At 43.3% G+C, this 13,685-nt stretch overlaps 1 protein-coding gene across 1 annotated transcript in view; it reads right to left on the bottom strand.

Annotated features, from left to right (window-relative positions):
- The window catches only part of T265_10293 (hypothetical protein), a gene marked incomplete at both ends in the record, with an annotated part of 37,087 nt that overhangs the window by 10,634 nt on the left and 12,768 nt on the right, over positions 1-13,685 (bottom strand). The window contains 2 exons of the mRNA XM_009176619.1: positions 6,202-6,616; positions 7,431-7,624. Coding sequence (XP_009174883.1) covers positions 6,202-6,616; positions 7,431-7,624 — 609 coding nt within the window. The remainder of the gene's footprint in view (positions 1-6,201; positions 6,617-7,430; positions 7,625-13,685) is intronic.

Raw genomic sequence — 13,685 nt, 5'->3', positions numbered from 1 at the left:
AACATAATAAGAGATGCTATCTGACGCTTATCCGTCGAGTATCCCTGAGAAGCTTGCTAATGTGGGACTTGGAGGGCCATGAATCGCCATACCATCAGCTTGCCTGCACAGGCAACTTTCTAAGTCAAACTGGACGTTTTCTGTATACAACGAAACTGTTTTTTCAAATATTTAACCGGTAGACCTGCAGTAAGGCTTTCCTCTAAGTTTTGAACTGTCGCACAAGGAGGAACATTAGTAAAGATGGTACAGAGGACTATATTTTGGAACTCATCGCAGTACCTCTCGGGATATGGGCGAGCTCGAGAGAGTCCCTTAAACAGTGCAGGGAGAGCTTAGGATGTTCACAAGCCATTCGGTAACTTTATGTTGGGCCCTTCATACCTGCGGTCACTGATCCAGTGATTTCATATATCTTACCTGGCATCGTGGATTTATCCGAAGATCTTCAATATCTGGAGCTTGCTTGTAATGTTTTTGTCAAAAGGTTTTTCCAGCAGCATCAACAGCTCTGAATTTTCGATTATTTGCGACAAAACATACTCATTTTCCAGAGGCAATCATCTTTACTCACGACAACTACGCTTGAACACTAGTGCAGATGAAGGGACACCAGATTGTGTGTTCAATTGGTTCTTTATCGCCTAGTAATGATCCGCGTGCGGGGAAATCTACTGTTGCATCGCCGCTGATAGTGACTGGAAAAAAGTGTATACTAGTTTGGCTCAAAACCAACCTAAATTATCGGAAATGGTAGTTAACACCTTCACCTGACTGTACGTGAATTCAGTCTCCCCAATCAAAAGTACACTGACAACTCGGTATTTACCCACAAATTATATCAGCTACCACCTCCAATGAGTGGCTATCTACCCCACCTCCCCAAATCGTCGGTGAGTAAAACTGTGGCAGCCAGAACCACTGTACAACAAGTACACGGTTATTACCGCTGCTGCTGGTAATGACATGAATTTAAATTGAGTTTCAGTGTCGACCTTGTCCTTCTCTGTTGGTGTAAGTTTGAACTTCAAGCCAAGTGAAAGTGGGTCACTCTGAGGAAGAGTAAACTGCGTAGACGTTTCATAACATCACCAGGGAACTTGGGCAACTGGACTGGAAATACGAGACCAAACTGAAAGGTGCGCACAGATTCTGACCTCGTTTTTTATAAATTCCCCTCAGAAAAAACAGTCATTCAGGGGTTTAGCAAAACAACATCTATTTCCCAGAAGATTTTCCAGCTTCAAAATATGCAAAAGTAATCTTCATCGATAAATTGCTTTTTTTAAGTGCCCCGGAACAGTTCTTGATCGAGCGCCATTTTGTAAAACCGAATATGAGTCCGTTCAACTACAGCCTTACAAAGTAAGGATGTGTTACAGAGGCAGGGAATCTCCGTTTGGAAAAAGTAAAAAGTCGATTTACCTCTATTCATCACACCAATGCTTACAGAAGACGAAGATAGTGGTTTGTTAGCATTTCAGTTGCTCTCATCAGCCTCGAGAAGCAAAGCACGCATACCTGGCTTAGCAACAAAGATAAACCTAGCGAGATCCGCCAACTATCTGCACTACTGATCTGCGTATACTGACCTGGACAAAGAAATCGCTAGCGAAATTTGCCAAGGTAGTTTAGCTACCGGTGATGAATCCAGACAGCAGTGCATATACAACGATGAGTCCAATTTAGCGGGTATGAATCGCACCGGTGTTCGTCTGACTTAAGTGATGTGGTCGATCGAGAGGGTAGGTTAATTATGCAAGATTCCATTGACATTTCTCATTTCGTTTGTTCCTATCGAAGTTCAGACCTTGTGCACAAGCGTTCCTCTGGAAGAAACGGCAGATCTTATTTGCAACTACGTTATGAATTATTCAGATAGCACCCCAACTCCAAATCTGATTATTGAGGATCTTATTTGGTTATGTGCAAAAATGTGCTAGTTGGCGATGTTATGAAATAAAGGTAGCCCGGTAGCTCTGTTCGCTGAGCTCGGCAGTTGAGTAGCAAATGTTGCACCACGAATCGAGGTGACAGGTAATGCTGTGTTCAGTGGGCCAATTCCTCCTCTTCTGTTTGTGTTTATATAGTTTCTAACAGCATCTGGTAACAGTAGCTAATAACAATGACGATATCACCTCTGTTGGTGATGTGGAGCATGCAATCCAACTGAGCATCTCGGAAAACAGACCAACAACCAGTTTAATAGTCTTCGTCTTAAAGAGGTTTGGTAAACAATCGAAGGATTTATTGCTGGCCACGTTTCGCTTTTGACACTAAAGCTCCGTCAAGCAAAGTGAGTAAGTAAGCAGGTTGATTGGGTTTTAAGACAGTCAGGGAGACAATGCATGAGATTTCCTATGACTGGCTGACTTGATCAGTGCTGCGTGTCAATCTGATGTTCCTGTTTTTTAGTTATTGGGGATGACTAACAATTACGACAGATTGGTTAGGGGGGACTTGTCTTCATGCTGAACCCCAATTTGTGGCCTTGCTTTTTCTGTCAAGGACATCTTAATGGAATATTCCTTTTGGGTCGTTCACAGGTCTTGTTCGCCTGTGTTCGTCGAGAGGTCCCGGGACGATTTGCTTGGGGTTGGGGGTGTGGGTGGTTAACTGAATCCTACTCCTCTCGGATTTTGTACTTTTAGACCCAGACCAATTATCTGATAACTGCATACTGCCTTGTGTCATCTCAGCTGATCTAAAACCACTCTCTGTATGCTTGCCAGTCCTACTCTATACACGCCGGGATGCTTGGCGATTTTCACCGCCTATGGCACAATTTGCTGTGGTGTGAATCTTAAACCGCGCCCACATTTTCCAAAAATGTCTTGTACCCAGCGTCTAGTGCGTACCCTGCCATTGCCGAATCTTTGGCAATCGCCTGATATTCACTTACGTTTCTCGGTGGTCTGTTAGTGGATCGCTTGTGCTCACCGATTCTGGTGTGCGATTCCCTGGCTGTATGACCTATATAAACCTTCGTTACACACACCTTCGTATACACAATTTCTAGTCCTAGCAACTAAAAGGCGATTCTTCAACTGTACTAACACCGAGCGTGAAGCCTTTCTCTTCTTGTCAGTCATATTCAGTACCTTTCTAATGACTTAAGATGTCCCTGTTTTGTACTGAATGACTGCTGTTCCGACCCACTCCTTGTAAACCCTTGGTGTTGGCACCCATACCCATCTTAGTTGCCGCCAAATTAAACCCACTGGGTGTCCGCTATCTTGACATGTGCTACTCTTTGGTCGACCTATTTGTGCAGTGTTCTTACTTTTGTAACCATAGTTGAAACCATACTAGCATATACTACTTTTGGATGTGCTGAGAATTAGTTTAAGATCGTACCAGTATCTGATGATTCCTGGTAGATAGTGGTTTTGAATTTCCCACCACTCTTGTGCATCATGCAGTCAAGGAAAGGTAGTGTACCCGATGTGGACTCTAGCTCCATGCTAAACTTAATCTGAGGGTTCAAAGTGCTAAGAAACTGAAAGAATTCGTTTGCCTCATCTCGCTTTGTCACAATGTACATGTCATCTACGTAACACCAGAAAACCATTGGCGGACACTCGAATCCGTTTAAAGCTTTTCTTCAAAGTCTTGCATGTACATGTTGGCCAAAATCGGGGATACTGGTGATCCCATCGCTAGACCTTGTTCTTGGGAGTATACAATTGAGTCACAAACATAATGACTGAAGTTTAGGCATACTTTTATGCCTTCAACTATCTCGTCTACGGAGAGTTGCGTTTGTTCTTGCAGCGTTGTGTCTGCCAGTTAAAAACCTTCTTGCTACTTCCAGAGCGTCTGCTTCAGGGACATTTGTATACATCGAGTTGACATCAAAGCTAACCAGAACTTTGTCTAGCTCTAACTGAAACCCAGCTACCTTGTTAGTAAAGTCACATGAATTTTGGATTTGCGTGGGTGACTTGCCGGTAAGTGGTTTCAGGTTACCTTACCGACAAATTAGTAACGGGACGACTACGTTAGTAACGAATAAGGTTGAACTTGGGAGGTATCTAAGATCGGTGATAGACCATCTGGGACAAGACAGCTGGTATCGTTTGTTCCCGAAAATTGCAATCCAACCACGAATTTATGGGTTACCAAAAATTCACTTCGATGCAATTAGCTGAATGTGTGGTCCCCGATCGGCGGAAAACTGCTCTAGACCCTGACTAAAGGTGAACCCTCTTCGAAGGGCCAACCTTCGGGCGGTTTATGCTTTAGCGAATCGCCGATGCACAACACCAGTCCTGTGGACAATGAGTATGGCAACGAGCCCTGTGAACATATGGAGTATGTACCTGGAGACTAATTGCAGAAGTTCCAGTTCACTTAGAAAAAGCATTCATAATTTATGTGTATCAGTGTTTCTGGGAATATCTGCCTGTAATCAATGTGGATACTGTAAAACAGCACAACCGTGAACGAAGCTGATCCTTACTGTGGTCAAAACAACCAGTATACTGCGGTAATTTCAGTAAGGACTCGTTCTGTGCCTCACTTTGGAATCTCCCCAGACAGGCTAAAACCGATCGCGCGCCTCGGAAGCCTTCAGCAACTGCATCACTGGCGTGTTCCGTCAAGAAAATGTACTGCGATACCTCTAATGTCAAGCCAACGGAAATATAAGATGGCTTTTGTGCAGCATATTCAGTTAAAACGCATCATGGAAGAAAGATACATCTGAGCCTTCCGTTATGGGTTGTGATGATGGGGGCCAGATGAACTGTTCTTTAAAGTGTTTTCTCATAGTCCAAGGCAACGTTAAGGAAGTTAGGCACCACCCTTCTTGCAGATCTTTTAACTACCACACACTTTCTTCGGACCGGTTGATCAGATTAGTTGAAACGAATACAGATTTTTCCCATCTTTTCCACCCTCTTGACCTTCGTTACTCACTAAAATTCCGCGAGTATTCCCTCAGTGACCTTCTCCGCCTTTGGTTCAAGTTGTTTACCGGTATTGAAGAGTCACCGAGACTGATATAGGCATTACATTACTTATTTTTGACATTGTTTTCAGAAGGATTGTGATGAAGGGCATCCTTCAGGCCTACAACGTATCTCCATTCAATGCTGAATTACAAACGAAGCCTCGTAACCGACATTCATTGCCCATAAGATCATTTCTAGTGCCAGTGCGATGAGATCCATTCTGAGGATAAAATGCGGAATAGCGCAGATTATCGGACCACCTAAATTTACTGAAAGTTGCCAATTTTACTGAAACTAGGGCAATGCTCTAGTCACATTTGAGTGACCTAAATGCAGAAGCTTTCACGTATTTATTAAGGCGACAAAAGGAATCACACTATCTCCAAAGGCTTCAGGTGCAAAATGCTCATAGGGATAACAGCCTTCCTCATAAGATGTTTGGGCTACGACAGCACGCTTAGTCGTGAGATATTTAAAGCAGCTCGCGCCAGTCTCATTTGAATGCGTTTTGTGAGTGTTTTTCTTCTTGATCACATACAAAATGTATCATATAGGGCTGTACGAGACCAAATACCCACGAAAACCATCTTGCGTTTACCTGATTTTGTGTGAATTCCTGTCATCTGTGTACGGCTGCAGTTTGGTTTCCTCACTTTGAGTAGTTTGACGACGATTAATCGGCAATGGCAGTGTGCAAAAAGCTTGCAACCTGATGTGTTTACCTTGAACTACTGGAACCATGTGACCACATAATGCTGTCGCATCTAGTTGCAAAAGCTTGATTCAAGCACGCTGTCTTCTAACTTTTACGACTGAAAATGCTTTCTGAGGTGAAGAGGAAGGCGGACCAAGCGCATAATTATTACACATGATATTGTCCTCTTACATAAAGCTGTCAAGTCCAGGAATACTTCATTACTAACGTGCATCAGAGTTTGAGTCTTTAAAAAGTCTTGATTCTAGACCGCAAGACCTCACATGCGCTCCATCATGGCTTATCTTACTTTATCTAGCTGTTGTCATACCCAATGCAGCAGAGCATATACGCGGTGGAAATTACTCCTAAATACAAGTTACGCTTCCGCACTAAATTTTAGACTATGGTACACAGAGGCACACTGTGGCAACTGAATACAATCTAAGTATACCGCGTTTCCATCCCCCTTGTGTTTACTCCTAAGGACATAGTGATAAGTTGCCTTTCAACACATCTTTTGAGAGAAGGTTTAAAGATGGTTCAACTTACTGGCACATGTAATAAATAGCCTCGTTATCGACCAGGAATGAGCAATCCGTATGCTCCAGAGTAGTGTGAGTGGTCATTAGTGAGTTGTACGGCTCTACCACAGCCGAGGAGACCAAAGGTGATGGGTAGATCAGAAATTGCAGTTTGGCCTTCTTCGCATAATCTATGACAAGTCGTTCGATAAGCAGTGCGGTTAGACCAGATCCAGTGCCGCCTCCAAGCGCATTGTAAAAGAAAAAGCCTTGTAGTGAATCGCACAGGTCTGCAGATTTTCGAATCCTATCAAGCACTAGATCACACATCTCGCGACCGACGGTGTAGTAGCCACGTGCATAGTTGTTGGCTGCGTCCTCTTTGCCTGTGATAATTTGTTCTGGATGAAACAGCTGGCGATATGTTCCATTGCGGACTTCATCTGTAAAGTTAGGTTGACAGGGAGACATTGTTTATCAGGAAAAACAAGCGCTCTGACTGATCTTCAAAAATGAGAATCAAGTCCGTCTTGTACGGGAGCACAGGAGCCGCACTGCTGACTACAGCTTACAAATGAGCTGACTACGACCCTGCCCTTTGGCCTTCGCATTGATCTCCCTTGTCTATACCTAAGGAATTACCTGAGAAATCTCTTGTGTGACCCCATGAAAATCCAGAAATTCAAACTAATGATAGAGCACCCGCCCGGTCAGCCAAAGATCGAAATTGCTAGCTCACTCCTAGAGTGTCTTTTCGTTTACACTGCATTTACACACTCGGATTTCGAGGTCCATAAATCGTACTTTTGTTTTCCATTAAAGCTCTCAAGGAATAACCTTTCAAAGAAGTGAAAAATGTACCCAAATCCGGATGCCATTTTTTCACTTTTTGCCCACGCTGAAACTACCATCTACTTCTCTTGAAGGACAAAATGTATCCAATTAATATCGTAACTTACTTTGCACCTACTTTTAACCGACCAGCTTCTGAATCAAACAGTAGCAGACTCGATAAAATCTTGGTTAGCAGCTGCCCACAAGTCACCTCGCTCTCGGTAGTATTCACGAAACTCGTTCATCCTAATCATCTTGCGGTTGAATCTCACTATATACAGGTGAGGGTGACATTTTTTCATCCAAATTTTGAACACCATAACAAAGGAATCCGAGCTAAACTGAAAAAAATGCCAGTCTTGTTTTACAAAATAAAACAAAAATAATTTATGATCACCATATAAGAAAAAAACAGGTGCTTACCCCCGACCGTCGGTTCCAAGTCTACATAAACAGCACGGGGAACAAATTTGCCCTTATGGGCTTCATGAAAGAATACTCCCAAATCCTCATGTGACTTTGTTTTGGGTCGCCCATCTGGTCTAACTCCATGTTCCAAGCAGAATAATTCCCAGCATGCATTTCCAAGTTGCAAGCCAGCTTGTCCAATATGCAGGCTAATAATTTCGTGCTAAGGGAAAGGGAATTGTAAACACCGCGGAAATTAGACCTCATAAACATCAGCATGCTTTAGAAGAATGATTTTACTTACCATTTTCAGTTCTTGGGCATTATGTCGTGCTCTGATCTGGCCCGCTTGGAATTTTCATGCGAACCGCTTGGCCTCTTCCAACGATATGCCTAGTTTGATCGGAGGCGTTCGATCGATGGTCCCATTCTGATCCGATTGGTCAGCTGTATCGACCGAAAATGAGATCTCGTCAAATGACTACCGAGTGCGCTTTAGCCTAAAAGCTGTAACTCCACCTTTCCCTTCGTTTCATGATTCGGGCATGTAATTCATCTTCCAAAACCGAGTGCAGGTTTATGATTTCTAAAATGCTGCATGTTTTTTATGTGCAGAAGGTGGTGTATATTATCATCGCAGTATGAATCACCGACGGAAGTTACAAGCTACATTGCAGTAAAAAAGGAGAGGTTGACCAGATACCTAGGTGCGCCCACTTACTGAGAGGCTAGGATCTCCTGACTCTGACCAAATACGCTCTGGACCCCTAACAAAAGCTTTCAAACGTGGCCTTAAGGAGGTCCAGTGTCTAACAACTGCGATTGTATCCACAGTTGGCTTCTGATACCACCGGAGGCGACTGGACAAGCTTGTTTCATTCCGCTTTCTTACATCGAAGTTTGGAATGGTCTTATAAAAGTGTGTAAGGTACCATGTTTGCACTAAAGCCGTTGCCACGATTGCTACCCACCATACGGAAGCAAGAGAGCGCACCTGAACGATGTTACATACTGAAGATACTTTGAACTGAGGCTACCCCTATGTTTTCCGCCATCTGAGAGCCGTTGTTCACATCTGAACCCAAGTTCAGATGAAGCAGTCGAGACCACAATGCTACGGATGCGAGATACTTCTGGATGACAGCCAATTAGACATACGAATGAGGAAGTGCATGTGTCTGCCTTGCTACATAGTCCGCTGGCAAATGTCGATAAACATTCTGCCTCAAACGCAACTTACGCTTAAACTCAGGTGTGGAATCATCATCATATCAGACCTCCACTGAAAATTTAAAGTCACGGTTTATTTTAGGTTGAGTCTACTGCTAGGCTTATATATTTCTTGACCATAACAACATGATGAATACCAGAGCTATTTCTCAGACTCCAGAAGAAGTCTTCATTATATATGTAGTTGCAGACTGAATCGCACTGATCCGCTAGTGAACCAACTTTTATGCTCCTTTCCTTGTCTTAGCCGTCCTCATTGTTTTGTGAAACAACCGGTGCGAATTATGCAACGGGCAATAAGCAATGCTCCTGTCCGGAAGGAGCAACTGGTCCTCCTTGTGGAGAATTCAGATGTGATGAAAGAATGAAATCTTCGTAACAAATGGAAATGTCCTTCGTATCCTGATGACACAGTACACTGAGAATGAGATCAGCTTCAGTGGAATTGCGTCATAATGATTCTTACATTTAAGGATCCTTCATCTTGAATAATGAGCTCAGAATAAGCTCAGAAGCACGTGCTTCTTTTCAAGGAAAGGCAACTGTCCCACAGGCCTTTGAGTAGTATCGCTGTCCGCAACGACGTGTTGTTTGATCTTCTCGAAAAAAGGTCAACCTCAGAAAAATTGTCGATTACTCCTTTCCTTCTTCATGATTTAATTTGGTGGTTGTAAGTTTCCTCAAGAACTAGGGTATTCTTGTCTTTAGAACTGTCAATTCGCTCGCAGATGTAGAGTAAGTGTGGTTTAACCTTCAAAAACCGGAAGAAACAAACATCGAAAAACATCAAACGTCTGAGCAAAACTTAATAATATCAATAATAAATTAATTATTCATTCACTCGGTTCTTCGCCATCATGCCGCCCGAAGGAAGCTTGAGGGCTCAAATAATGCGATGTTGTCTAGGCCTAGACAGGGACAGTCAAGACGCAGATGTTGGGTTCTAATCAGACCTTCCTTTCAGTACTTTCGCGCAATAACCACTGAGTTATCTTGAGCTTTTCAACTTTCGAACGGCCTGCCGCACTTTGATCGAAAAGGAATTTCTTCCATAAAGCCGGATTTTAATTTCCCTTAATTTTCTTCCACTGAAATAGATCGCAATCCAAATAGGGACTACTATTACTTTGGCTAAATCATAGCGGACAAATTGTTGTCAATGTTTCACTGACTACTTTGTTCAAACAATCCCTCTCCGCTGTTGAACTTGCGTATGGTTCACAATCCCCGAAAGAGTTTGTGTGGGGACGGATGGAAAAACCCTTGACTCTTCTGACCAAAGTTCACCCGCGGATTTTCGCCTTTTGTAAATTGTTTACCGATGTCCCTCCTTCCTTCTTGCCCCTGTGCCCACTCGGGCTCATGCACGCTGCTTGTTTGTTTGTGTCACGATACATTTTTCCCAACAGCAGGATGTCATCTGCCTGATTGTGGCCAGTTGCCGGTAACGGGCTGTGGCAAAGTTTGGAGCAATGAGCAATGTATTACGTCATGAAAACTAAGCATCCTCATTTACCTTACCGCCAGCTGCACCTGCCTGTGTGTGTCATCGGTTAGCAACGATACATTCAACTGTCCACGCCAGCGTTCCGACATGAACTGTTCTATGAATACCTGTAGAGCTGAGATTTGGTTTGACAATATGATATTTACTTATGATATTCGAGTACCTCGTTAGAAAGGATTCTCCTGTGTGAACTGTTCGTTCGGGATGGCTTGGAACGCGCGCCGCTCAAAGTCCAGATTGCAGCCTTTACGGTGGTAGCTATAGGGTGGTCGCGTAAAAAATTGAATGCCTGCATGAAAGAAGTCTGTTGAAAACCGGTACTTTTAGGTTAGTAATGTAACATTTTTAGGTGATCCACAGGAGATCCGTAGATTATCAAAAACTTCCGATAAACTTGTACATTCCTTGCTGTCAGGTGACCGGTCGACTCGTCACATCTCAGGCCATCAGCTCATCGAACCCTAGTTATTCGGGGCATCGAGCAGTCCATCTTGTCAAACTTGAACATTAGTTTACCACATCTGGTGAATCATTCGAGTTGAAACCCCAAAAATAACGTTCGACTGAGAGGCATACATACTATGTTAATGGGACATCGTGCTTCCAATGAATCAAAAACCGCCGGAGCATCTTATCACTGTCTGAGTTCAAGATAAGATCTGCCGAAATATGACGTACAGTTATGAGTTGAAAGTTTATACCGCCAAATCCACGGTTTCTGATTCCTTTCATCGATACTCCACACATCCAGTGCCTGAATTCGCATTTTCTGAATACTTTGCTGATATCCATATCTGAAACTTCCGACTTCGATCTACGTCAAAGGTGAATAGACGCGAAGTAGGTATTGGAGGGCTGAAAAACAGCGATGAAGCCGTAAACTTCGCTCCGTTCACAAAATCGGGCAAGCGCATGCCATAAAGTCACACAATACCAGTAGAAGGCCTAGTTGATTAAAGTGATTGAAGTCCATGTGAGAGACTCCCATAGAAGATCTGACCGCTTTAGAACGAGAAAGTATGGTTCCCAACTTATCACCAACCCCTGGATGACCTGATAAGTAAAAGGCCTGTGGGGCTTAGATTTGCCGGTTAAGTATAAAGGCACAACTGGAGTTATCCTGAAAATTTAACCCGATACGCATTTCGTCAGCATTTGGAAACTCTGCATTCGACTTTCTCGTGGGTTTGGTTAGTAGAGAGACGTGGCTGATGCTTTTGCATCCATCTTCTGAAACTGAGTCAAGGTGTAGATCACATAAGGGTATGGAGGACGTTGTCACTGCTTGGTTTATGACTTTCAGGGTTGGTGACCATCAAGCAAGACTGCCTCACTGAAAGCATGTTTTGAGCATAACCTTTTTTATACAGCGGGAACTGCACTCACTATGTGCCTCTATTACTGGTTTTAGAAACGAGATATATGTCTCTCATATGCAGCCATGAACCAAACATATCCGTGTAACTCCTTTGATTAAAGATACTCTCCCCAAGGGCGCCTGCGATGTGTGCGTACGTATGGGGGTGAGTATTCCCAGTTTCCGTAAACAACCTGCGTACAACAATGACGCATCACTTTTAATGAAGAAAAATTCATTATCTACTGGAATAACATTGGTGAACGATTGTCTCTGGAGGTGGGGGGTGGATACTAATTGATGTGAGCAGAAAACTAATTCGAAGTTAAGTTTCCTAAACGCAGGATTTAGATCCAGTTGGGTGGATACTCGTAGTATTGAAACACACAATACTACTCACAAGGTCGGTGCATTACGATAACGTGTGGGTTGCAGAGAACCTGACGGCATTATCTGATGACAAGGTCTGACCGGTTCGCGCGTGTTGTAGATGAAACTCAACCGCTTTGCCGACTGGTAAAAGCTCTTCGCCAAAAGGCAACCCAGGTGCCATTTTTCAGACTCTCAGACAACCCTCAAGCAATGAAGCAAGCATTCCGGAAGAGCATTGGTCCTTCAGGGAACCAACGTGTGGCAGATTTTCTTTGTAGATTACACAATCTGGTCACCGACTTCGATCCCATGTCTGCTTAGTTATATTAACAATATCCCAGTAAATGAGATGACTGCCTAGTTTTGAGCAAAATAACGCAAGTTTGTGTTAACTTAGGTTCACTCTTGAGGTGTCTGAATAGAAAAAAATAAGGAGCTTTGTGTCACTGAAGTTCACACCAAGCGGAAGAGAAATGCTGAATGAGTACAGCCGCTTATGAAGACTCGTATCCGACCGCATCAGAGGCAGTATTTGCATTATTTGACGTAAGTCATCCATTACGACCGTTTATGAAGATGAGAACAGCTACTGGAACGTTTGGCACGAAAGCCATATACACTTCCAAGAGCTAGATTCACAGGTTTTTCCTCCTGGGTGTCTATGAATCATGTCAACTGCAAGCCATCTTTTCACTGTTATTTTCAAAGACCTTGACAACCCGAGCTTCGAGGAAGAATCACAAGCAGTGCCTCGCCTGTATTTTTCAGTCATGGGGTGCAAATTACACGCAACTTTTTCTTTACAGAACTTAGCCTCATGAAACCATCACATTCCATAAGCCCGAGTGACACACTAAAATCCACCTAGGGCGCACTTCACAAATGGAACGGACGGGCACTGGAGAACCTCTATCAGCTGGAGTGAAGAAATCAACATCCCATCTACCTAGTTTGGATACACCTCATGCATCAAGACAAACAGAATTAGAAGTTAGAGCGGGCCATTTTAATTTAGCATACTACCTTTTCGGCTACTGTGGTTAGTGGTTCGAAGGGATCGTGACGCATTGCGCACCACTGTGTAGCAAATCAAGTAAAAACCAAGTCTTGCAGCTCTTGAAAAGGAGACCCTATGGGAACAACGGGTGTAGTGGGATGCGAAAGTCTGCACCATCTCCCTGCTACCCCGACCACAAATGATGAGTGTTTTTATCTCGTTTGGATGCACAGATCCATGTTTGATCCTGGTTTCCAAATTGAATCAATACTTTTCTACTGCTGTTGGCAATGTTGCCCTCCACCCCAATAAACAGTTCATATCTGCAGATGGTGACAGCGGTGGGATGTCAATCCCACACTAAAGGATTTAAAATCCTAATGTACTTTTATGGCAGTCAGGTCGATGCACTATCACACCTTTGAGTTCACCGGTGCATACCTTGTCATGTGAACATAAACCGTTGGCCATACAATTGAACGCGTTTGACACAGGGTACGACCGTGAATTGTGTGAATGACGGATGAAATTGATGGATGCACCATGTGAGCAATATCGTCAGATGTTACGTAGTGTTAGTGCACTACTTATAATTAGACTGCTTAGAATTCAGAAGGTGTTATGCACTAACAAGTTTATGTTTGTGATTAAGAAAAAATACAAATGCTAGGTGCACCTTATAAATACAATGACAATGAAATAAAAGATGACTTATCGATAAGGCTTCGTTGGTTTGAAGGATCTGCAGATGCGGAGCAGGAAATGTTCTACAGGAGTGGTTAGCTCTTGAAGATACTCCAGTCAGGT

This window comes from Opisthorchis viverrini, assembly GCF_000715545.1.
Source record: "Opisthorchis viverrini unplaced genomic scaffold opera_v5_350, whole genome shotgun sequence".
Classification (NCBI taxonomy): Eukaryota; Metazoa; Platyhelminthes; class Trematoda; order Opisthorchiida; family Opisthorchiidae; genus Opisthorchis; species Opisthorchis viverrini.
This window is presented reverse-complemented; position numbering and strand designations above follow the sequence as displayed.